The sequence below is a fragment of the Lycium ferocissimum genome, chromosome 2 (genome assembly GCF_029784015.1).
Source record: "Lycium ferocissimum isolate CSIRO_LF1 chromosome 2, AGI_CSIRO_Lferr_CH_V1, whole genome shotgun sequence".
Lineage (NCBI taxonomy): Eukaryota > Viridiplantae > Streptophyta > Magnoliopsida > Solanales > Solanaceae > Lycium > Lycium ferocissimum.
Genome location: NC_081343.1, coordinates 61,744,601 through 61,771,048, shown reverse-complemented (window position 1 = coordinate 61,771,048; position 26,448 = coordinate 61,744,601). Strand labels below are relative to the sequence as shown.

At 36.3% G+C, this 26,448-nt stretch overlaps 2 protein-coding genes across 6 annotated transcripts; both read right to left on the bottom strand.

Moving 5' to 3' along the window:
* Positions 1-674: 674 nt before the first annotated feature.
* Positions 675-10,942, bottom strand: LOC132046588 (aminopeptidase P1-like). Of its 5 annotated transcripts, XM_059437265.1 has the most exons (17): positions 10,741-10,940; positions 10,573-10,636; positions 9,972-10,111; positions 8,577-8,861; positions 8,353-8,475; positions 7,976-8,254; positions 5,427-5,513; positions 4,927-4,994; positions 3,935-4,001; positions 3,241-3,375; positions 3,059-3,139; positions 2,294-2,348; positions 1,993-2,097; positions 1,851-1,922; positions 1,308-1,432; positions 859-1,051; positions 675-782 (listed from the first exon to the last, which is right to left on the bottom strand). In XM_059437265.1, exons 1-16 carry the CDS (start codon positions 10,831-10,833, stop codon positions 890-892), a joined length of 1,941 nt encoding a protein of 646 aa, XP_059293248.1. In that variant the 5' UTR covers positions 10,834-10,940; the 3' UTR covers positions 675-782; positions 859-889. The 5 variants fall into 5 exon arrangements, 4 of the variants coding, with proteins under 4 accessions (XP_059293248.1, XP_059293247.1, XP_059293249.1 ...); XM_059437264.1 differs by having other exon boundaries at positions 675-1,051; XR_009412742.1 differs by lacking the exon at positions 675-782 and having other exon boundaries at positions 913-1,051; positions 1,308-1,442; positions 10,741-10,941.
* A 13,867-nt stretch (positions 10,943-24,809) lies between these two features.
* Positions 24,810-25,921, bottom strand: LOC132047839 (protein MAIN-LIKE 2-like). Its single transcript, XM_059438819.1, has 4 exons — positions 25,640-25,921; positions 25,444-25,524; positions 25,075-25,392; positions 24,810-24,987 (listed from the first exon to the last, which is right to left on the bottom strand). Exons 1-4 carry the CDS (start codon positions 25,919-25,921, stop codon positions 24,844-24,846), a joined length of 825 nt encoding a protein of 274 aa, XP_059294802.1. The 3' UTR covers positions 24,810-24,843.
* Between the last annotated feature and the right edge of the window lie 527 nt (positions 25,922-26,448).

Genomic DNA, 26,448 nt, shown 5'->3' with positions numbered 1-26,448 from the left:
GTCGGGTCGAGTTAGATTATTTTAGTGGGTAAAAAATTATTTGAAAAATAATTTTGAAGGATGAATGATGCGTGACGTGATAAAAGTTAGACATAAGGTATAGAATCGTATTTACAAGATAACGCAAGAAAGACATAATTGACCAAAAGATAACGGGCGTATACGAATAATTATTTTCCATAGTTCAGGGGTAATTTTGGCCCTTTTCTGATTAGACTAACGTGAAAGCAAAGACTTTGGACCAGATTCCAACACTACTGCTGTTTAACTTTAGAAAACTTTTTGTGCCCATATAATGTTGATTGAGCTTTTATTACAGGTGACGTTACCTATATCTATTAATGCAAATGGAGTTCAAAGATAATGGGAGCTGTATATAATTTCTATTAAAAAGAGTGAAGGGAAGGAGAAGAGTGACAACAAGTGAGCCAGCAAATATATATATATATATATATATATATATATATATATATATATATATTAAGTCAGCGAAGAGACTTCCTGTTCCTCTTACCAAATTTTGCACAACCATCGGCAACAACAACATACCAAGTGTAATCCCACAAGTGGGATCTGGGGAGGGTAAAGTGTACGCAGACCTTACCCATACCTCGCGGAGGTAGAGAGGCTATTTCCGAAAGACTCTCGGCTCAAGTAACGCATATCAAAACAGATTTAACAGAAGAAAACAGAATGTAGCATAAACTCATCGCATCTCCTTGAAGTGCACAAATCTGTCATGTGCTGACCCCCTTTGTGAAATCGTTGGAAGATAAATCTATCTCCACAAGGCACACATTTGCTGTATTAGCGCACTACATGATTTAACTACATTTGACAAAGGGCTAATTGATTAACCTTAACTCCAATCCTCTAAGAAAGGGGCATGTCAAGCTGCAATGGGTTCGGTAGCCTTCTTCAGCCATTCCATCTCAGATGTATTCATGTAAGGAGCAAGAATATCCCTACATTTCACATGGTATTCATTCAACCATTCAATCTCTTCAGGCACCAGAAGGGTCACATCGATTAGTTTCCTCTGGTACGGTGCCTACATTAAACAAACAAGATTCTTACCTTCATGACACATTACACTTCCAACCTATAGAATTAGGAAGTAGCATATATATCATAGGAAAGTGAAATTGAAGTTTAAAAGAGATAGAAAGGGAAAAGGAAAGAGAATGTCTTGCTTTCTCTTGGACCGCAAAAGTACAATCACACCACACTCTTGTACATCTAGAGCATCCATGTAAATGCATATCACATGTGTACATAGACACAAAACATGGTTTTTACAAACTTACCCAAGTTATATGCTCAAATGATAAGTAGCCTTTATCGCCGAAGTTGAACTTCGTATTGCCCTCCTTGACAATAAGAACATTCTCTATTCTTATACCAAAATTCCCATCTTCATAGTAACCAGGTTCTGGAAAATACTATATGAATGTTAGGTTCTGAAAAGTTGAAACAAGAAAACTATAAAGATGTGCAGAAGAAAGGTAAAAACTACAGTATTAGATTATTGAGGAAGCTGGACAACACGGAGGTATGACGTGGTTTACCCTAATTTTATTGACAGGCCTTTTACTAGTACAACTAAATATCATGATATTTCCCCGGATCATATATTCATATCAGTTTTCTAAGTAGTAGATCTCCAGTAAGAAACTTCAGGACCGACTATGTTAGGATAGGATATTTATCAATGCCCGCACTTCATAAATTAGCATTCCAAACCTACTAATTCATGTTAAGAGTGAAAATACACTGAAGTATGCAGAGGCATAAATCATGCTAAGGAAAATTTTACTTTCTAACTCGCAATGTAATAAGATGCTACTGACCATCTGTTACAGTCATTGAAACTTGTAGCGGCACATTCCGTGCAGATGGTCTGAAACTAATTTGATGAGGTCCTGCCAAAGATAAATTAAAGGTAAATATAAATTGCTGCAAGTACCTCTTCAGTGATAATGGCAAGTTTACCTTCATGGACATTTAAGTAAGACCCGATCCCGTGTCCAGTACCATGCCTATAGTCAAGACCATCTTTCCACAAAGGAATTCGAGCAAGAATGTCAAGAGCATGCCCTATAAAGAGTAGCCAAGCACAATGTTCTGATAAGCCAACAATCTTGGGCTACATCATTTGAATAAAATGAAAATGGTAAGCAGACGCCTACCAATAATAGCCTGCGGATTTAGGGATTAGTACATCCAACCACTGAAGAAAATTTAGTAAATTATAGACATCGAGTATACTAAGAATCATTCCACATAATCATACCGTTGGTTCCATTGGGAAACCTGGCATTTCCCAGAGATATATGTCCTTTAAGAACCTACATAAAATAAAGCAACCTTTTAGAAGCAATGTTGTGATAAAGGAAAGAAAGTATAAGATTCTCAAGAATCAATCACACAAAGAAAAAAACAGCATAGAAGTAGTATGAGAAGTAAAAATAAAAGGAGAAGACGAGCCTACATGCATATATAACAAAAAAACTGATTCTAAGCGTTGCAAACGTTATCCTTTCTCACACACTAACCCCTCAAAAAATAAACCAGAAAAGAAAGCCTTAAGAATAAAGACTAAAGCATTTTACAGAAAAGTTTTGACTTATTGTTGCTTCTTTTACTCACAAGACAATTGTTGCTCCTTAATCCTTATGGATTTCAAATCAATATTCATTGCAAGAGAGAAAATTTCCCACAGGAAAGCATATGTACTGCGTATATGTTAGGCCTGGGAAAGAAGGATCACAAGAAACAAGAACAGGAATGAAAAGCTACAGATCTCTAGGATGACAATGCCTCCAATAGTTTCTCTGATCAAGGCTTAAAACGGATTAATGCTTCTAGGATGATCTTAAGGAAGTGTGGGCTAACCATGTGTGGAAGGAGACTGGACAGAGATTAGATCAGCAAAAGTAATCTGACTGTCAATCTGAAATCAGAACTCTAATTATGAAATTTCACTCCATCGTGCATGGCCAAACTCTACATGGTTTGGCATCATATCAATTTAAAAGGCTTAAAAGAATTCACATACCGCCGTGTAACTAGATTTCTCGTGTGGAGTAGGTTTTCCAAAATGAACAGTCCGTGTAATATCAGTTGTTCCATCCAGATACTTCAGCAACACCATCATATATGTAGAAAGATCACATGTTAAATAAAGAAGTATGTAAAACAACTAGCAATCCCGAATATATGTTCTCAGTTCTCACAAACCTGTGCACCAGAATCAAATAGGTAAATGCAATCTGGATTGAGTTCAGCACATGTTTCTGCCTCGGGTTTATAGTGGATAATGGCCGCATTTGAACCAACAGAAGAGGTAGTTGGGAAACTTAGTCCTCTAAAATGCTGCCGATGTAGAGGAACAACATTGCATGTTGAGAAAACAAGATTCTTAATAATTTAGCAAACTTCAAGAAAGATCACACCCATCAGAAAAGGAACCAAGCTAAGTGACCTCACGGCAAAGGCTTCTTGTTAATTGAAACAACTAAACATACTATCCCGAATTATCTCAAGTCCTGATACATGTTATTAGCATTTTGATAATACTATTCGTACTTTCTACCTCTTGTTTTTGGCCACCCCCTTACTTTTCTATTTTGAAATTTTACTATACTCACTTGTAATGCGGATACAATAGAAAAGTGATATTATTGCTCCTGTACATCATAAAGATTAAAGATAGAGAAAATGTGTCAGTGTGTAACTGGACAGAGCTTGAGTCAAAATCAGCATGTCATGTGGTTCAGAATACAACAGCATTGCGGCAAAACAGAAGCAACAAACTGGAAATAAAGTCTAGAGTCATCAGCTCAACAACCAAAATGATGATAACTTAAACATAAAAAGAGTGATAAGACAACAATTTTCATGCAAGATTTTTCACCAGAATACAACCATTTACCTCCATTGATGCACGGAACTCCTCCAGCTTATCACTCACAGATACTTCTGTCAGCCTTCTAGTACCCCTAAATATTTAATTACGGTAAAGTAAGGCAAAAAACATGGAACCACTACTAAAGAAAACAGCATAATGTATCCCATGCTTCATCAGAAGTTCCTCAATAAATAACTTAACATATTGGCTGAAGATCAGTAACTTGCAGAAGCTTCCGTCAGTAAATCAAGGGCCACTAAAACTTTTAGAGCCCGTTTGAATTAGCTGGAAAAAAGTGGCTTTTAAGCATAAGTGCTTAAAGTACTTTTAAGTGCTGAAAGTTATTTTATAAATAAGCAGTTACGTGTTTGGATAAAAGCGCTTAATTGGTTTTTAGAAGTAAGGGTATTGGAATTAACAGAAAATATAAGGGATAAAAGGGTAAAGTTGTTGGTCAAACCAAAATGGCTTTTAAGCCAAAAAAAAAAAAAAAGTTGAGGTTGAGCAACTTCTTGGTTTTGGCTTATTTTAAGCACTTTTTAACTTAATTTAAGTTGTTTTCTATTTTTGTCAAACACTCAAATAAGTTAAAAATGGCTTATAAGCTGGTTTGACCAACTTATAAGACAATCCAAACAGGCTTCTAGTTTTGTCATCAACTAAGAAATCAAAGTTTTACATGTTACAAGCTTTTCAAATACACACAGCCCACAGCCCACAGCCCACAAGAATAACCTTCTACACAGACAATCAACCAAGAAACCACTTCTTGGATAATGTCTCTCTCCAATCACCACAAGATGCTAACTCTAATAGATGAAGTCCCAGCTTAAAATGTTATCAATACTCCCCGAATTTGTTTTCTTGGATCTTGACTAGTGGACTATTCTTTTTGTTTTTCTTTTTCTTTTTCTTTTTTTGATAAGTCCTGAACTAGTGGGACTATAACAGATCAATTCCTAGCATGTATCTATCGCCAAAACCATGAAATATTACAAGAAACCAGAAAAACTTACAATTGTTTCTTCTGTTCGGTACTTACAGCCTCCATGAAATAACCGGATGCCCCATAAATTTCCTGCATCTGGAAAATTTGAACAAGGTTAAAACTCATCTTGCCAAACTACTGAAACAATGAATAGGTTGGCTCAAGTGCGTCTGCACCTAAAAGCGAAGAAGTCCCTGCTAAAAATATAAAGTCCAGACTACTTGCAAAAAAGGCATTGCAAGTAGATCTAATGTCTTTTCTGAGTGTTACATTATCCTCCTAATCTTCTAGTTTGGCAGAGACAAGAACTTCTAACCCCAACATATTTGGCCAGCATATACCAACTTACACTCGTTATTCCTGTAAAGATTAAAAAGAAAACATGCATACACATATGTACATAGACACAAAGGAATGCATACATACACACATGCATAAATACATATATAATCTTCGGAAGATGCAAATGCAGTAGGCGGAAGTAACTCACAAGATTACTATAAGATCGACTCTAAGAATCTGACATACCTGCTTATCAAGCCAGACAAGATATTGCACAACAGCTGCCCCATCCCTAATATGGGCCTTTTTCAGTCCTTTTATCTCAACAGGGTTCTAGAAATAATAATTTCATAAGTTAGCAATCAACAGTAAGATTGAGAGTAAATCTAAGATCACAAACCAGATGGTATTTCGAAAGCTTAATAACTTTTTTTGAGAGACGGTAAGTGTAATAAACTTACCATCTCCACACAGTAAAATTTTCAATAACAACACTCACTTTGATACCAACAAGAAAGAAATTATTGAAGGAAAAAAATATTGCAGTGAACAGATCATAGCCGACACGTAAAAGACAGAAAAAGACAGACAGATTTGGTTTAATCACATAAATATGAAGAAACTAGTACGTTAGGCGGTCTGATAACTTCAAAAATAACTATAGTTGGGAGTAAATTTGGCACTGGAAGAAAATAATTCCATTGATGAAAGACCACGCCAGAAGTTGGCGCTTAGCGACAAAAAAGTTAATTAAAGGTGTCAAATTAGTCGACTGTAAACTCACACCAGAATTTTCATATTTCAAATAGAAAATAGTTTGACACCAATAATACAAATGTAACAATTATTGACAAGGAAAATAGAACTGCTATACCAGCTTTGGTTTAGTAAGGACAGTAGGAGGAGACTCAGAGCACTTTCCAGTTGTGATGGGGTTGCATCAAGGATCAGCTCTTAGTCCGTTTCTATTTGCCTTAGTGATGGATGGATTGACACGGCAAATTCAAGGTGAGGTGCCATGGTGTATGCTTTTCGCGGACGACATAGTCTTGATCGACGAGACTCGTAGCGGAGTTAACGCTAAGCTGGAGGGTTGGAGACATACTTTGGAGGCTAAAGGGTTTAAGCTGAGTAGGACCAAGACAGAGTACTTGGAGTGTAAGTTCAGTGAAGCACCTCGGGGAGGGCCGGCGTGGAAGTGACGCTTGGTACCCGGTGTCGAGAAGAAAAATAGTTTTAAGTACCTTGGGTCTATTGTGCAAGGCGGCGGGAGATTGACGATGATGTCACACGTCGTATTGGGCGGGGTGGATGAAATGGAGGCTTGCTTGGGAGTGCTTTATGTGACAAGAAGGTGCACCAAAACTTAAGGGCAAGTTCTACAAAGCGGTGGTTAGGCAGAGCTATGTTGTATGGGGCGGAGTCTTTGACGGGTTAAGATCTCTCGCGTTCGAAAAGATGAAAGTAGCCGAGATGAGAATGTTGAGATGGATGTGTGGCACGCCGGGAAGCGACGATTAGGAATGAGGATATTCGGGATAAGGTGGGGGTGGCCTCGGTGGAAGACAAGATGCGAGAAGCGAGATTGAGATGGTTTGGGCATGTGAAGAGGAGAGACACGGATGCCCCGAGTGCGGAGGTGTGAGAGGTTGGCCGTGGATGGTTTCGGACGAGGTAGGGGTAGGCGAAAAGTATTGGGGGGGAGGTACTTAGACACGACATGGCACAATTACGACTACAGAGGACATGACCTTAGATAGGAGGTTTGGAGGACCCAAATGGGGTAGAAAGGCTGTAGATAGTCCCGTTATCCGTTCTTATTAGTAATCGCATGTCGCAATATAATTTCTTATGCTCGATTTATGCTATTATCTACTATTTCTGTGCTTTCATTATCTGTGGTACTGTGTCGATTGCATTATTTTATTTTATATTATTGCTTTTCCATGTCGCTTTGAATTTCTTAGCCTTATCGACTTTTTTTATGCTTTTATGCTTTTTCTTGGTAGAGGTCTTTCGGAAAGCGGTAGTCCTACCTTGGTAGGAGTAAGGTCTGCGTACACTCTACCCTCGCCAGACCCCACGATGTGGGATTTTACTGGGTTGTTGTTGTTGTTGATACCAGCTTTGGTTAATCATACAAGTGCAAAAAAATCAGTGCTGAATTACATTTCAAACGAATTTGTTACTGACAAAATGGATGGTTTCTATTATCAAAATATGATCACGGATTTGTCATTTCACTCAGGAACTCTTAGAGGAGGTGGGTCGAAATCACCAAGTCCATATCATCCTTCAGGAAAATAAAAAAAATGATGATAGAGTCGGTTCAAAATGTTGAAAAGCATAAGGAAACATGCATAGTAATGGAACAACAAATGCTCATCAAGCTCGTGGCCATCAATTGTCTTCATGTACTACTTTGCTGCTCCCCCTGTCCCAATTTATGTGGCACACTTTCCTTTTCAATCTGTCCCAAAAAGAATGTCACCTTTCTATATTTAGAAATAATTTAACTTTATGAGATGATTTACAGCCACACAAATATCTAAGGCTTATTTTGAACCACAAATTTCAAAGTCTTCCTTTCTTTCTTAAACTCCGTGCCAAGTCAAATGGATCCACATAAATTGGGACGGAGGGAGTATTATTTTTCTTCTGATGGAACAATTGATCTACTTGACCCTATCCAACCAAACAAAGGCGGTGTCAAGACCTACGAGACTTTCAACCATCTAAAATGCTCAGACAACGAACTTTAGGGGATAAGTATGTTCTGAGGTACTATTAATCACCTTCAGAGCTTTTGCAACGGCCAAAGGTGATTGCTGAAGGAGAACTTTATCAGCACTCAGTTTTGAATATAAAGCGAAGCAACATGCTCCAGGATCAACCCAAATGAGGTCACAATTTCCTATATTAGAGGCATTTCCAACATCAGTCTTTGGGTTCCCTTCAAATCCCTTGGTTGAGGGGGAAGAAGTGAGTTGATTAGATGCAAGGAGGTCCACATCTGAGCTAACATCACCATAATCGCGCACTATTATTCCATTTTCTTCCATGTAAGAGTTTGCCTGCATGGTATATACATGCTTACTTCAGAGTATAAAAAACGTAACATAATGCAATTGTATTCAGTTAAAACAAAAAGGTTATGCCGTGTAGATGCAACCTCAGGAGACAATTTCTGCTTATCCACATATAAGAAGGCTGAATCTATTGTCACAATCGCAAATGCATGAACAACTGGGCAATAAGATACATCACTGCCACGGACATTATATAACCATGCAACCTGTAAATTGGCAATAATATTGGAGAAATGAAGAATACTGAAGACAAGATTTGCCAAAGCTATAAGATGGAAAGCATTTGGGTCTAGGGTTACAGATTTACTTCATCAAGTGCTGTTATAATCATAGCACGAGCCTTTCCCTGTACAAGCTCTTTGCTCAATGCTTTCAATTTATCTGCAACAGACTGACCAGCAAATTGCAATGGATGCACAATTACAGGATTTGCTTGGGCAGGTGGCCGATTTTTCCAAACTTCATCAACCAAGTTCGTAGTCGTTTGGACCAACTTTTGTTGTTTCTTAGCAAAAGCACTCTCCCATTTCCGCGCAGCATCTACTGATACACACCATGTATCAACACCAATGGCTGCATCCTTTGGCAAATTCTAGTAAAGCACATCATAAAATCAAATAACATATCAGCTGAACTTCAGGGTCACAAAGTTCACACTCCTCAATTTGCAATTTCAGAGTAAAAAAATTAACAGCACCTTGTTGCACAGGATACAATGATTAGAAGAAAACACTTGGACATGGGAGGATAATTGTTGAAATGATACAGCACATCATTATCACTAGGGCTGGAGAGAAAATCACAATGCATGGGTTAATAATATTCTATTTCAATGGAGTGCAGTTTGACATACTAAATTCCTATATTATCATTCGGTTATTGCTGCCAAAATCTTAAAACAAACTATATATCCACTGAAATAAATAAAAAGAGGCAAGAGTAAGACGGTAGAGAATAAAGATCTAACAAATATAATAGAATCAAGCTGAAATATGATCCATGAGAACTCACAAACAAAAATGGACTCAAGCACCTTTGTCTATTCCATATGACTTTGTGTTCTGGAATACATATGAACAGTCCACGATGAAAGATTGAGATTTCGGCTTCAATGCACTCACAGTTTTTAAATTGAATAGGTGAGAAGATCTGAGATTATTCTAAGACAGGAAGCTTATACTACATGAATGAACTGAAGGGCTGTCATTCCAAAAGGAGAAGTTTTAATGTGCATTGACGAGAACAGAACCTTCAAGGAGATTAATATATCAACATGGAGATCAAAAGACATAGTTCTTTTTAAGTACGTTAAAGATAATTACTCAACTTTACAGACAGGACCTGGAATTTTCAATTTTGCTTTTTGTTTTTCATTTCCGTATAACTTACTTAAATGGCAGTCTCAGTCAGCATAATTGGCTGAATCAATTGAGAGGTATCCATCACATCTGAGATACAAATAATAAAACATAAATACTTTAGGAACTCTGTGGAGCTTTTTTCGTGATGATACTTGCATATATTTGATTTGCTAATCACCAAACCAATTAGGCACCAATGAGTCCATGCAGTAGACAGGAAAAGGAAGTTCTCATGTTTGCTTTGCATATCAAGAATCAGCTTATGATTTACATAACTCTAGAATAAGCATGAACTAATGCAGGTAACTGAATTAATTAGAAACAAGGAAATGAGTAGTCACATCGGCCATCCAGATATCAACAGCAGGGTCTTCTCCCATACGCATGAGCTTCCACTGGTCACTAAGCTGCTGAGTTGCCTGTAAGAAGTACCGCCCATCGGTCCACAGAAGTGCTTCTTTCATGGTTATAAGGGCCAAACCTACTCAAATAGGAATATAATCTGCTTAATTTCTACCAAATTTACTCCAGCCAATGCAAACTAATATACACATACTACATGCTTCTATAAAGGATATTAACAGCTTGTTTGGACGGTTGTTACCCATTTACGTAACGACCGATTTTGGTGTGGTCGCATCGTTACATTTTTTTCTTCTTATTTTGACTTTGCTTATTATTTCATAATCCTATTTTATCCTTTACCGTACCTTTTTTCTTAATTATTTTATCACATATCCAACTTTTCTTTATAATAATGTAAGTTTATTCTTCAGATTGTTATGTGTAGCACTAGAAATACAATCTATCCAAACATCAAAAGAATACAATACGACAAATTATGAAACTATGTGTAACAACCATCCAAACAAGCAGTTAAACAGCAATCAGAATCGAAAACTGAAAAATACTACTAAAACAACATGGAGCAATTAAACAAACCAGCAGTTCCGGTGAATCCAGAGACAAATGCGCGCCTTTTGTCCCGTGCCGATACATATTCGCTCTGTCACATCATCCATTGAGTACTCAAGTAAACAATTAAATATACCTAACACACAAAAATAATAATAATAATAATAATGGGAGGTGTGGGGAGAAAGAGTGAACCTGATGATAATCTTCGGAAGGAACAATTAAAGCATGGAGGGGAGGAGAGTGAAAGGACATTAAGGACCTTAGAGCAGCGAGTGTGTCCGCCATTCTTTCTAAAATGGAATTGAGAGAGGAGATTGACTTGTATAATACTAAGTTTTGGAAGAATGGGACTGTTTATTGGTTGTACTATACTCGTATACGAGTGATTCTCTACAACCATCACCTGGGTCCTTTGATTTTTGAAAACAAAAGGAAAAAGTTTCCCGGAAATTATAATAGGATTCCCCCGGAAGACACAAATTTTTCTTCGATTTTATTTTCCTCATTATTTTCTTTTCTCCTTGTGGCTAATATATCTATATCTATATCTATATATAATATAAAGCTAGGCATAGACAATTCTATGTGGCACATTTCTATGTCCTCATTGGCATTATCTTTTTTTCTCCTTTTTCTGCCATTTTTCTCATTTTTTATTGCATCTTTTGGTTCATTTCAACTACACTAACTTATGGAGTAATAAAAGCCTCCTATAATACATGTACCATTCAACCCATACAGCAAACTTTTGCAATAAAGCCACATAAACCTTCAATCAGCCCACGATCAAAAGCTACTAAATAAGCCATAAATGGTCCTTTAAAAGTTTGATTTTTTAAGCTTAAATTACATGTTATTATTGCTTCTCTTCCAAAAATCATTAATAACCATTGATAAGTAACACAAATTTAATCAATCCTAACCCAACCAATTTTATCATTCCTTTTACACCAGGTGAGTGTTTTTGGCTTCTCTGTTTCTATTTTTCTTTTTTAATTTCTAAAACATTATATTGTTATACTTTATTATGGCTGTGATTTTTTTTGCAGATTGAAACAAGGTAAGTAATTAGTTTATATGGGGATGCAATATTCCCCAACCTTGTTATACTATTATTTTTTTGTGGATTATTATGATTTCTATTTGCGTTAATCCCATTTTCTTTCTTTTATGGCTACTATACTATTGTTTTTTGCAGATTATCATGATTTCTTTTTCCATTATTCTCTTCTTCTTTCTTTTTGATCTCTAATAGGTATGAACTTTCTTGCATTGAAAGCATGCATGTTTATTCGGATGTGCATTCAGATTCAGACGTCTTAATCTTAATAAAAACAAATGAGGCCTAGCCTTTTAAAATTTTTTAAAACTTACTCAAATCTATATCTATATATAATATAAAGCTAGGCATAGACAAAGTGATGTGGCACCTCTCTATGGCCTAGAAGATCATTTATCTTTTTTCTCCTTTTTTTGCTTTTTTTCTCATCTTAAAATTAATATGTTATGTATTAAAATGCAAAAAGTCACTCTCTTAATTCTATTAATTACACCTCTTAATTTCTCTTAATTACACCTTTTCCTCTCTCTATAACCACTGTTAGTGGTACTATTCGACTACTCTTTCTTCCTCCTAAAACACTTTTTTAATTTCATCTTTTCACTTATCTTATTTCAAAAAAAAAAAATCACAGATGTAACTCACCTCTTTATTGAGGGGTTATGAGTTTTCAAATCCATAACACCCAATTATTAACATGTTATAAATTGCGTCCTTCCTTCCTTTATTTTTTTCTCGACAAAGTGCATCTTCCATATTTACTTGATAAGAAACATGACCTTGGGGGACGTGGATTTATTTTGAAGTTTTCCTCTACAAAAGCATGAAGCAAGCAAGATGACACTTTTTGTGGAGTGTCGAGCTGAATAAAGTGGTGGACATTTTCCTCTGCCGGATTTTAATGCTATTCATCCTATGTTTCCTTTATATGTTTCTTTTTTCCATATATATTTCATGCCTTATATATTTATTCTTCGTAAATTCTATGTATTCGGAAAAAGTTCTAGAAAATTTATATATAGATGTATGAACTTATCTTTTTGTGTTTTACATGCAGCCAACATAGAAATGGAATTAGGGCCAAGTCATGGGCGTTAAAGATTAGAGATTTTAGGGCGTTTTCTTCTATTCAATTTGTAAGTGGCCATAAGAGATCATTTCCTCATCTATTTATGTTTCTTTCTTTTGTTTTCTATTTTTATTCTATAATCAATCTTCTTGGTTTTATTATTGTTCAAGTGTACTTTCTTTATTGAATCTATTGTGAGATTTCGGAAAATATTTTGAGAGAATACATCACCATTGTTAGTGTGTGTGTGTGTTTTGGTTTTTGTTTTTGTGATCTGCCTTTGTACGTAATGTGCTTTGTTCTCTTCTCTTCCTTTTCCGTTATTTTTCAACTCTGGTTCAAGATGTTCTTTCTCCTAGGATTTGGATTTAATGGAAAGGTTTGATAGCAATATGCAAGAAATAAAAGTAAAGTTGTTTCACTTATAAAGCTCCAATAGTTCAAAGCACGGTGAATCTGTCGATTATTTGAGTTAAACTATCTAACTTCATCCAAAAGATTTAAAATTCACCATCAAGGCAAATAGATTCATATGCGGGCCCTTAATTTCGTATGGAGCAATATTCCATAATGTTAATGAGGATCGATGTGATGCGATGTGATGACCCACCACGTCATCATGCCACCTAGGTGACATTTGGAGCTATTTTTTGCCATGTAGATGCTTACATGGAAAAAAAGTCTAGCATATGTTGGATGATTCTAGAGCTATGGAGATGCTCTAGATATTTATGGACTTACTAGAAGATTTCTTAGGAAGACCTTAGAATATTCTAGCCTAGTGGATAATTCTAGAGAAGGGACTTCTTTGTAAATATGTAGGGACTTATACATTAATTATTATTTGCATACTAGTTCCTAGATGAATAGTATAAATAGGAGGGTCATTCATTTGTAAACCATAAAGCAAAAATCAATCAAGTCTTCTATAATAAAAACCTTCCTTCTAGCAAATTTCTCCTGTCTTATTCACCTACTATTCTCTTAGCGATTTTGAGTGTAGTAATCTAGGTTGACTTGACATAGCAAGATCATGAGCAAGCTGTGCAAGAACGTGAGCGAGTTGTCAAGTGCCGCATGTGCACTTAGTTGAAGACTAAGGACGTGACAGCGAACCTTTAAATTCATTAACTAGTGCTAATCACCAAGTAATGGCTATTGTGGTGCAACTATGAACAGTCATTTCTTAATGAAGTACATTAAAATATTGTATTCTGGATAATTTGAGATTAGTGATTATGTTTGGTATGTTTGAGTATTCTTGGTAATTTTTAGAACGAAGTAATATTTCATGTTTTTTTTTAAAAAGTAAACAAAAACAAAAAATGGAAACATGTTTTGAGAAATTGTGGCCAAACACATTTTCAAAATTTGAAAAATTTCACCGAAATTAAGTTTTTCAAATTTATTTTTTGGGAATCTATGGCCAAACGCTAGCTAACTTGTTTGCAAGTAAGACTTAGCTAGTATATTCGGGACTCCCCCCGTCTCAAATTATATGACACTTTTAGTCAGTTCCAAAAAGAATGGCCCCTTTCTTTATTTAGTAATAATTCAACTCTAAATTTACCTCAGTAATAATGCAACTCTAAATTTACATGCTTACCCTTAATAAAATGATTTCTAGCCACATAAATTTCTATGGGTTGTTTTACGCCACACGTTTCAAAAGTCTTCCTTTATTTCTTAAAGTTCATACCCAGTCAAACACCCTCATATAAAAAAAATACTTAGGAGAGATAAATCTCAAAGAGCCACTACAAGAAAGTACAGAAATGACAATAACTCTTTGGCAACAAAAATAATTTTGCGACTCAATATTCGGCAACAACTTAGTTTTATTGTTGGCATATATGATGAAACTTTTAAAAATGAACTTTTTTGCCAACAATTTAATGTTGTTGTTATAGTATTGACTATTGTTGTAAAAAGTACATTTGGCAATAACAAAAAAGTTGTTGCACGTTGTTGCAATAACAGTCGATGGGAAAAGTTTATACAACAACAAAAAGAATGTTATTGCCAAAAGTACTTTTTGCAACAATAGTCAATACTATAGCAACAAAAAAAAAAATTATTGGCAAATGTATTCTTTCTTATAGTGAGTAGATTACCCGGAGTATGTGTTGAGAGTTGAGATGGGGGTGAAGGTTATTTGGATTTTGGCCCTTGTCGAAATAGTTCCAGTGATCTTGTAGTTTGGTAATGTATTTGTTTTGGTTTAAAATGGTATCATAGATTCAAATGTTGTTAGTAGAGGGAAGCCCGTGCACTAAGCTCCCCTTATGCGTGGGGTTCAAGAAAGGACCGGATCACAAGGATCTATTGTTAGTCACATATTTCTCTCCTTTGGGTAGTAATGAAGGATTCCTGATTAATATTGGCCAGTAGATGCTATTGCTACTAACATGGTATTGTCATCAGGAATGTTCAAAACCAACAGACTAAGTTGGCACTAGCCCATGACTTGAGCCCAACAATTGCCCAAAAAGGCCCAAAGTTTTTATCTGAAGGAATGATATGGACGGTCATCCCATGAAGCTTTTCTCTTCCTGCTCTAGTTATTTGTTTAAGGTAAAATTTCTCAAATGACTACATTATTGTAGCTTCCTACCATTTGTAGCTACCCTTTTTAATATTACCATTCGTAGCTAAAAATCAGCTGATTTGTGTATGTTTTCGCATGTATTTGTTGTCAGCAAATACATGAGCATGCGGTAAAAAAAAAGGAACAGGCTCCTTTATTTTAGGCTGTAACGGTGGTGGTATTAAATGAGAAATTAAGATATTTTTTACCTTCTTTTCAGCAAAATCTCTTGTAATATTCCCTTTCCTTACACGTTTCTCTTCCATGCATTCTTCAACATTCAAACGTAAAAATTCAAATTTCAAATTAAATCTTCAACACCTTTGAAAATACATTGACAAAACAAACACGATCAATCAACAGCCAATGTATTTGAAATTTTCAATATTGATTTTGTTTTTTATTTACCGATGTATTTGATAGCACAACTAATGCATTTGACGTTTCTAATCAAACTCCATGTATTTTATATTAAATATCATGTATTTGTGTGAGTAACAATTTGCATCACCCATGTATTTAGTGGTAAATTATTTGAAGTTTTCAATATTGATTTCGTTTTTTATTTACCCATATATTTGATAGCATAACTAATGTATTTGAAGTTTCCAATCAAACCCCATGTATTTTAAATTAAATCTCATGTATTTGTGTGAGTAACAACTTGCATCACCCATGTATTTGATGGGATTAATTTGAACAAAATACATAAATATATAGAAACTTACCATGTATTTGCGTCACCCGTGTATTTAAAACTAGATGAACGGATGGAATTAATTTGAACAAAATACACAAATATATAGAAAAACTTACAAAAATACACCACCAACCACAACAATTGGTAGTTATATCATAGAACATACACAAATACATATATTTTTCGTCTTCTCAAAACCCTAAAAAAAACTTTCTCTCTCCTTCTCTCGCGTGCGCCGCCATAACCACCACCATGGCTCCGAAGCAAAAACAATCACTTCCACCAAGTTGATTTTGTGGAAGAATAATAACACAAATAGCGAAAATTTCACGAAACAAAGGAGATGGGATAGAACGTGAGTACTTTAAGGCTTTTTTTCCTTTTTTTTTGGAAAAAAAAAAAGAATACGACGAATCTTCTTGGTTGGTGAGAATGAAAGTGAAATTTTTGCAGAAGGGTGAAGAGAGGAAGAAGACGATCATAAAAGGTAAGAAGTTATGAAAAAGGAGAGAGAATGGTAATGTATATTAAGTGATTAATATTGTTACCATTAAAAGGGGATATGGGATTGGGGTGCTAATTTTTAGGTGTATTTGTGAAATGGTAATTCAAAAATTACTGTGTAGCTATAACAAGTTAAATTAGAAAAGTATTTAGTTATTATTAGTAATTAAAATAAAAGGTAGTTATTACCACTAATTATGTATTAGAAGTAGCTGTAACGCGTAAAAATTCCTTTGTTTAATTGTCTGTTCTTCACCCAAAAGATTAACTGAATTGCTATTATCTTTGTACATTTGCCTTTTTTAATTTTAAAGATCTTTGGTAAATTGATTGTTTCTTTCACTTCATTTATGTATTATATGTTGCTATTACTGTCTATTATTATTGTTGCTTTGCATCTTCTCTTGAGCCGAGGGTCTATTGGAAACAACCTCCTTACCCTCACAAAATAAGGGTGAAGTCTGCATATACTCTACCCTTCGCAGACTCGACTCCACCTGGTGGGATTATATTGGGTATGTTGTTGTTATTATTTTAACAAGTATTAAGCTCCATGAAAAGGGAATGCATAGGCACCTAACTAGTGTTGGAATAAAACTAATATTTAAAATAACTTATAATATTGTCTTAAACGTAGAAATAAAATCTTTGCATAATATATATAACTTCCAACAAAATTCGTAAAATTAGAAATTTTAAAGATCTTTCTCTTTCTTCTTATCTTTTCTTTCAGATTTTCACAAAATCTAATTCAAAGAATTCATCAAGAAATGCCATCGGAGAAATAAGCTATGTACCTCCTGAATTCAAAGTAACAGCGGAAGACTTTGTTTTAAGACACTTGCGGTTGGAATCTGATTTTAAGCTTAACAGTTGTTGACAATCATTGAGTAAAGCTGAAACTTGTAATCAACTACTATTATTTTGGTGATTAAGCTATCGTTGATGAAGCTTTAAAGTTGAAATTCGAGTTTGTGAACGTAATGTCATTCAGCTTCAAAGCAGAATGCCAAATACATTTTTTATTAAAAAAATTCTCCGTAACTAATTTCCCTTAGTAGAAATTAGTTGTCAAATCTGTGAACTCGAAATAGCAAACTTAATAGTTGCTGAAAATATCTTAGCCTTCTCACATGATATATATAGACACCTGCCTTCTATTTACCACCATTAGCTGTGTACCACTGACTTCAATTATGTTTCTAGAGGCACTTAGTAGATGTTTGGCCATGAAAACAGAATACTTTTCACTTTATTTGGAATTTTGAAGTAGGAGTTGTGTTTGGTTATAATTTTTACATAGAATATTTGATTGTTTGAATGTATTGAAACTGAAAAAAGTTTTAAGTGTTTTTCAAATTTCAAATACGACTTCAAATTGTATTAGAAATTTTCATGGCCAAATGTTGATTTCCAAAGAAAGTGAAATAACTTTTTGGAAAAAAAGTAAAAAATTCTTATGGCCAAACGGGTCCTTAGCTTTCACTTTCAAGATTTTTGAATCTACCTTCAGATGCATTAACATGAACCCCAAGATTTCGAAAAAAAAAAAAAATATTTCAAAAAAGAATACAACATGATCTGGACGAACCGCCCAGAATATGCTAAAATTACATTGTTTACAGTTTTTCGTAGTTAAATGCAGTGGCCAAAAAAAACAAAGAAGAAGAAGAAGAAAACAGGGCTATATGAACCAGTAGCTTGGACCACTAATAGCTCGTTTGGATTAGCTAAAAAAATGTGACTTTTAGGCATAAGTGCTTAAATTACTTTTTAAGTGAAGAAAATTATTTTATAAATAAGCAGTTACGTGTTTGGATAAAAGTATCGAAACTGAAAATAAATTGTTGAGAGGAAAAGATGATAGTTTAGGACTTTCATTAGTGAGGATAATATTGAAAATAGAGAAAATATTAGGAATAAAAAAATAAAATTATTAGTCAAATCAAAATGACACAAAAAAGAAGTTGGGTTCCCTAACCTCTTGTTTTTGATTTAATTTAACTATTTTTTGACTTATTTTAAGTATTTTTTTATTTTGTCAAACATTCAAAAAAGTTTAAAATGATTCATAAGCTGCTCTAAACCATTTCTTTTCGAATCTACGAAACCTGAAGGACTTGTTTACAGTCCCTTTTTCATAATCTTAATTAATGTGGAAGTAACATCTAGATCGTTAAAGATATGGTCATGGTCAAAGATCAACACTCAACACCTGTACGAAATTTCAGATGGATAGTGATCAAAAACAAAATTGGTAAGTGGGTGACCATGTGCTCAAAGCTAGCAAATTTGCTAATAGCACATTGCAAGATTTGAAATGACAAGTAACTCATTTCTCAACCATGTATGTCTTGTACTAAGTCTGATTGTTACTCTTATATTACCTACTTATTTAATTGATTAATACAGGGATTTGTTTTGGCAAAGAATCGGTACACGTAACCCAATTAGCTGTTCTGGAGATTTTTGCTTCCTAATATTGTTGAGTAATCGTACTTTATGATTGTTTAATTGGCTTAGGGCTTAGGCTAGCTGTGTACACTGTACAAGACACAAACACACTCCCTGTCTATCTTTAATGAAGTTATAAACTAGTACGTACCTACCAATAGCAAAAAGCAAAGTGAAACAAATTTAAACTATCAATAGAATTTAACCTGTTTTACAAGGTTATTGACTTCCATTTATTATGGAAAATTACCAGTAATTATATTTAAATGATCCTATAATCTATAAAGCTTTTAATCTAGTGAAGTGATTCATTGGCAAGTAGAATATGTGGCCATTAGCATGGCCGGGTGGAGCTTAGGGCACTGAAAAGCCATAATTAACCTACATATAATATGACTCAATTTAAGGCGTAAATTAGGGGTTGCTAAATTCTAATGGCATTTAAGTAGAATATTATATGTAGGCCATTGGCGAATAGGATTATGCAAAACGGGCTCAAACTCAGAGGAGAAAAGGCAAAAGAAAAAGATTGGTAAAATTAGTGCTTATTATTTAGGGTGGAGGGAAACATGGAAGGAGAGTGTGCGTGCCTGGGTGGCATTATTACAACAAAAATACAAAATTGAACGATCAATGGAAGAGAATTTGGACACATATATGAGAAAGGGACAGAATTATTAGCTGGTGTCAGAAAAATATACTACATATATATTCGTCACAAATTTTTGTGACAATTTCCACCCCAATAAAAAATTATCCCATGCACTAAATTTGTAATTGAATCATCTTTGGATTATTTTTTGGTAACAGCACTATGGCAAGATTCGAGCTCCTATTTTGGGACAGTCAAATTCCTATATATTCAACTTGAGATATATCAGAGTCCGGAACCAAAATGACCCCAAAAAAAATCTTTTGAACCAAAATACCCTAACAAAAAAAAGGTGACATAAATATCTTTAAGCGCAAGAAAAAATCTTTAGCGCTTAAAAAGCACTTAATAATGACGCAGTTAAGTGCTTTAATGCAAGAAATACTACACTAAACCAAATTCTCTCTCCATAAATACGATATTTTACTACGCTATAGGAGTCCACCATTTTCCCAAAACAACCACTTATTACATTTTCGCACTTTTTTACGTAGTTTAGCCGTATATTAATCGTGCTTTGAGACTCCGGAACTTCAATATTTTATATAGAACCCTACTTATATTTGTACGATTAATAAGGTAGGCTCAATACTTCAAGGATACGCAAAAGTTTGGATTGTCGTTTTAGTGGTTGAAAAGTGCTCGAGTCCTTTTTGTTTGAAGACTTGTAGTCATTAGCTTTATGTTATTTATCTTTTAGGGTTTCGTGTTATTTTTAAATTAATGCTTAACTTTATTTTGAATGTGTCACCTTTTTTTTTTTTTTTTTTTATTATTATTATCAATTTAGGATGTGAAACTATAAACAATAATAAAGACTAAGATAATATTTATAAATATATATAGATATGCAAAAAATATATAATATTTACGATAAACTGTACAACACTAATGTATATACACTATCGTGGATGGGTCCCACATGTGGTATGCTTGAGACTATCCTTAGGCCTAAGGCTCATACCATCCCCACCGCTCTCGCCATCGTCTCCAATCCCCTTTTTCCTCTTAATAACCGGGCGCTCCAAGTCATGATCATCTCCTCTTCCCCCGTACGTGCGCCCTTGACTAGAATGTGCTTCTTTTGGGATCCGTCCCGCTAGCACGAGCGAACCTCATCTTGGCTCGGGTCTCGGAAACTCGACCTCTTCCTCGTCGGGAGTCGCCACCGCAGGCGCCGAAGGATGAACCTGAAAAGTATATAATAATTAGTACCATTTCTTATTTATATTGAATACATTAACGTTTGTTGAATAATCAAACCTGTGTTTCAACGGGCGCCTTAGTAGGCTCCTGAGATGGGTCTGGTGCAGAATATGAGGTAGTCTCCTGGACGAGATGCTGTTCGAAGTTTAAATAAAGGTTATAAAAATTAAATAATTAGTTATCTTATATTGAATAAAATTGATTTTAAGTAAAAATATTACCTGCGCCTCTGTAGGCTCATGAGAAGACACCTCTGCCTCGGCAGGGCATGAGAAGCTCCTGAATGGGTCGCTCTTGTGGACCCACTGGCGTCGAATCCTAAAATATGAAAAAAAAAATGAAATAATAAGTAACATACATATTTAAAATAAGCATTTTAAATAGTCAATTATGTATTTTAAATATTGACCTTATATTGAATAAAACTAATTTTAATAAAAAGCTTACCTGTGGCTCGACAGTCACATGGGAAGACACTGTTGAATCGGTAGGCCCATGAGAAAACACCTGAGTGGGTGGCTCTGCTGGACCCGCTGCACCCAATCCTAAAATATAAAATATTACTAAATAATGAGTAACATATATATTTAAAATAAGTAATTTAAATGAAAAATAAGTATTTTAAATACTAACCCGGATAAAAAACTCATCGAAGTCAAGAATCCTGGCTCCCTCTAAATTCCTCACAGACCGCTAATCAGCTAATGAAGCGTGTAACGCCGCCCAATCGACGTTATCACGCTCCTCTGTGTATGCATTCTGGCTCGGCTGTGATGAAGACCCAGGTATCTCAGCAAGTAGGAGCGCCGGCGTAAACGTAGATGAGTCCCCAAGTGAGCTGCCACCCGACTTGGAACGGTTGCGGATGGACTAGGACGGGAACGTCCTCTAGAATGGGATCGGCCTCATTTGCCTCATCTACCAGATGGTGTCCTCCACCACCAGGTCCTCTAGCAAGAAGACCGGAGTCTTTTGCGCGTACGACGTCCTGCGGGCAAAGACGTCCTCTGCAAAGACGGCCTCCTCCCTCGGAGCACCCGGCTCCTCCTCCCGTTGGCCGGGCCGATACTCGGCCCCTCTAGAACGAGAGCTTCTCCGTGAGCCTAATCTCTCCCCGCCGGATGCCATCCTCTGATATCCGTACCATCTCCGACGCAAGCCCCTCAAGCCCGGGGTAAGGCATATGCTCTAACCCCAACATGCGTAATCGTTGTACGGCCACCAGCTGCATTTGTGCTCAACAGTAAAAAAAAAAAAAAAAAAAATATTTTTTAAAACGTAACAATTAATGCAATTAAATAAATCTACATACGATAAACTTACCAATGCCTAGTACTGTCCCGTGACTGCTGAGTATCCTACATCTATAGCGGGATGCAAAGGTGGGTTGGCAATCATGCCAATCAATCGCCGTGTGATCTGATGATACCAGCGCTGTCATGCCCCGAACCATGGCCTGGGCGAAACACGGCACTCGGTGCATTACACGTATGTGACCGAGCGAACCACGTGGCTTCGTCGAATCATCATGAGGCATACATGAGCGAAAATATAGCATAAACGTGATGAGCTTTTATAAAACATGAGATGTCATAATAATTTAATGAAATACTTGTTTAAATCATGGTAGGGAAATAACATAAGTTAAGCCAAAGATGGCTAAACACCTTGCATGTCTAACATAACTAAACTGACTAGTCTATGAAACCTCTAATCGTGAATCTCGACCGGAAAACATACTTGCGGGACAAGGCCCCAAAGATACCTTTAGTTGCAAAACTAATTAAGGAATGACAATGTCTAAACCCCGAATGAGATGGGGCTCACCAATAGTCGGTACGAGCAGAAGATCCTACGAGCGAGGCGTCGTCCTGTAATCCGTACCTGCATCGTGAAATGCAGGCCCCCGGGCGATAAAAGGGGACGTCAGCACATTGAATGTACTGGTATGTAAAGCAACTGAAAGAAATAACATGAGACATGATAATAACATAACAGAGATTGAGCTGAAACATGATCCTGAGCATGAGTACATATACATATATAACATGTGTAAAGTATCGTGAGTAGGGAGAGCAAGAATATAATCGACAACATGGTGCAGTACTTGCGTCCTACCAAAGAACACTCATACCTTACCGGACATGAGATTTAATAATATTATGAAAGGATCCGGTCATTATGAGAGATCGTCCTAAGCATGGGTGGAACAATCCTCATCCTACGGTGGCTACGTAGTTTCGTTGAATTTTGAAGCCTTCTCGGTAATTAATGCAACTCCCAAAAACATGAACATGTAAAATAAGTGGTACTTGCTGCCCATGGTTTTCATGAATATAACTTGCTTGTACATGGATATCATGAAATAACTTGTAAACGTGGTTTCATGAAATAACTTGTATTTAGCATTTGTGTATCTTGTAGCATAGCATGAAAGTAATTATATAATATAGTTGCATGAAAACTTGTAGACATGTAGGATATTCATGAAATAATCATTTTAGCTAAAACATGCATGCAAGAACCCATGGAATACAAGATATGGGTTTCATGGATTACTGATCGATTCTCAATAATCATAAAGAAATATTAAGAACTCAATGATGGAATTACAACAATTCATACGTAATATAATCATGGACATGGACCTAGGGTTATCATGAGCATGGTATAGAAACCCTAGTTTTAGTATAGAATCATAATTTATGGATTATGAGGCGTGGGAAGAAACAATGATGTTCCCACACGTAGATAGTAACTCTACATACCTTAGTCGCTCCAAAACTTGAATTAAAGACTTGAGCTTTGAAGAAGATTCCCAAAATCTTGAATTCTTGAACCTTGAGATGGGTTTTCTTGAAAACCCTAGTTTTTGAATGATAATTTCTTATTTAGATTATAAGGATAGGCGTTAGAATTGATTTGGAATAATTAGAGTAGGCTTACCTTGGTGCTCTTGATGATGGAAGAGGGTAGGAAGTCGTTCTAGGGCTTGAAGGAATGAAAAATAATGATTAGAACTGATATGGACGAATATATACTGTTCGGAAAAATTAGATTTTCGGCCCGCTTAAATACGGCCGTATTTTGAAATACGGTCCGTATTTTGACATATGGACCGCACTTGCGTCTCTTCGCAAAATGGCCATAACTCTTTGCACAGATGTCCGTTTGACCCCCATAATATACCGTTGGAAAGGTATTTCAATGCTCTACAACTTTCATCAAGGAAGTTTTCCCAAATTCCAAATACATTTTGAAATACGGGTCGTAAAATAAAATACGGTCCGTATTTAACCATGTGACATCAAAATGTCAAATTTCAGAATGTTCAGAAATTCTTGGTTTCAGTTTACGATTTGAAATACGGGCCGTATTGTGAAATACGCTCCTTATTTAACCCTACGATATTCAACATCACAAATTCCGGAATGTTCGAAACCCTTGGTATCGCCTTTACGACTTGTTTACGGACGTATACTTTGAAATACGGTCCATCGTTCATGGCGTAAACCCCCATACTACAACTGAACAGGGAAATTTCAATTCTCACATCCTTTATCTGATTTTCTAAGTCTAAGATCATGGTCGAAGCTTAGGTCAAAGATACGAGGTGTTACAAGCGCATGTAATCCTCAATAGGAGTCAAATGGCCGACCACTGCTAAAGTGCCCAACCTTTCTCCCAACAGTGGAGCTGGACAGCCATGAATGCTAGTAAATCATCATCAACGGCAGCCCGATCGTCCCACTGGTAGTGTCGGAGCTCGTGGCGGACGTCAGGGGGTATACTCCGTGTATGCCCAAACTGTCGTAAGACATGCTCGGGCTTGTGGTCCTCTACGATGTTCAGGTGTATCAATGGACACTGCGACCTCCAAACCCCGTGACCTACCCCCGCAAAAGTGCCGGCAAACCATCTAATATAGCGACGTACGGCGTCCATATAAATAGCTGCATAACATATAAATACAAATCAGTGATCACCAAGTAGAAAAGACGTTTAATTAAATTAATAATGTAAAGTTAAATAGTTTTATCGCATCGTCCGTCATGTGATCAAGCTAGTCCCGGAATGAAAGAATACTGTGGTGCGTATCCACATCCCGGTCAAAACCCGTTGTCCACCTCCTAGCATAAGGTATGTCAATCTCGAGGTGATGCCTAGGTACAGGCTGAAAAGGCAGCATCCTCTCCCACGCCCATAACTGTAAGCGATACAATAAAATACAATTTTTTAGTCGTCGTTTCAAGAGGTTTGTTTACATTAAAGGAACGCACACTTAAAATATTACCTGGAGAAGAGCAAAAAATCCACACACATCTCTGACAGCACCAATAGATGCTCGGCATAGGCATCTGTAAAGATACGCCAAAACAGCACCGCCCCAGCTGTAGTCTCCCAAGCAGTCCAGATGCTCCAAGAAAACCAAATAACGTAAACTGACAAAGGCACTCGATAAGTTTGGGAACAAGATGCCCCCGAATATAATAAGCAGGTACAAACGGGCATGACGATCAACATCGTCCTGCTGAGTGCCATCCACAACCGGATCCAGACCCTCTAAATAAGTGCAGAGTGCACTAAACTGAACCCGACTCTGTCTCGATATCTAGGCCGCGACATCAGGCACAAAGTGGGTGAGCCTAGTCAACTGTGTCACCCATGTCCGACCAGGAGGTGGCTCGTACCGAGTGTATAGTGGCTCTCCATCTACCCGCAATTCAAAGAGGACCTCCACATCCTGAAGTGTAATCGTGGCCTCATCAGTGCGAAGATAGAAGGTATGTGTCTCCGGCCTCCACCGCTCAACCAAGGCCGTAATGAGCGTCCAATCATGCTGTAATCGACCAACGGACACGCAATGATAGATGCCGACCCGAAGCAATATCTCTAAGACGCGAGGGTGGGGGGCGCTCGCGTAAAAGAGTCCACGCTCTCTGCAGCCTACGGGGACGGAGCCTAGTCGATATCCCTATAGTACCAGCCCATAATAACTCTGACCTATGATTGCCTTGCAAAGACAATACTGATCTATCAGCGGGCCCCGGGTGAACAGCGGGCCCCGGGTAATCATCGGGCCCCGGGTGTTCATCAAGCCCCGGGTGATCATCGGGCCGAGGGGGAACATTCAGATCCATGAAAGAGTCCGGTCTGTACAAACTAAATTAGTCATTATTCTTGAAATGAAAGATAAATTATATTAACTAATTAATAATTTGTAGGGAATATGCGAATTATGTTGTATTATATCTTGTGAATAATTAAAATGGGATAAACAATTTCACAAATAAATAAAATAACAATGGCATAATTAACATAATAGGAGATTACTATATTTTGGGGGTATGTAGTCTCTATGTACGTGCGTTGCACGAATATTTCTTGTCGATTTTTATAATATTATTTATATTCTATTGATAAGCAACTTGGAAAAAAAAATATCTACTTATTATCTTGAATACAATATTTATTTTGAATGTATAAATCTTTATTAGATAGTCTTTTCCAAAAATTATTTTCACTCTCCAACCAAATATTGGAATAAAAATAATTATTTTCAACATGACTTTCGCCATCTTAAATGTGCAGTAAATTTAATATGTGATAGTAAGGACACATATGTGATGGCAAAGACTTTTAAGTTAATTAGTTTTGAATTATGTGA

What these genes read in the sequence shown, in the direction of transcription:
- LOC132046588 (XM_059437264.1), bottom strand. Translation starts at nt 10,833, where the DNA reads ATGGCGGACACACTCGCTGCTCTAAGGTCCTTAATGTCCTTTCACTCT. An exon ending in CTTCCGAAGATTATCATCAG is followed by an intron (nt 10,637 to 10,740) that starts GTTCACTCTTTC and finishes ATGATGTGACAG; the next exon opens with AGCGAATATGTATCGGCACG. An exon ending in AGAAATCTAGTTACACGGCG is followed by an intron (nt 2,349 to 3,058) that starts GTATGTGAATTC and finishes TATTTTATGTAG; the next exon opens with GTTCTTAAAGGACATATATC.
- LOC132047839 (XM_059438819.1), bottom strand. Translation starts at nt 25,921, where the DNA reads ATGGATCTGAATGTTCCCCCTCGGCCCGATGATCACCCGGGGCTTGAT. An exon ending in GTCGGCATCTATCATTGCGT is followed by an intron (nt 25,525 to 25,639) that starts GTCCGTTGGTCG and finishes ATTACACTTCAG; the next exon opens with GATGTGGAGGTCCTCTTTGA. An exon ending in CACCTCCTGGTCGGACATGG is followed by an intron (nt 25,393 to 25,443) that starts GTGACACAGTTG and finishes GTCGCGGCCTAG; the next exon opens with ATATCGAGACAGAGTCGGGT.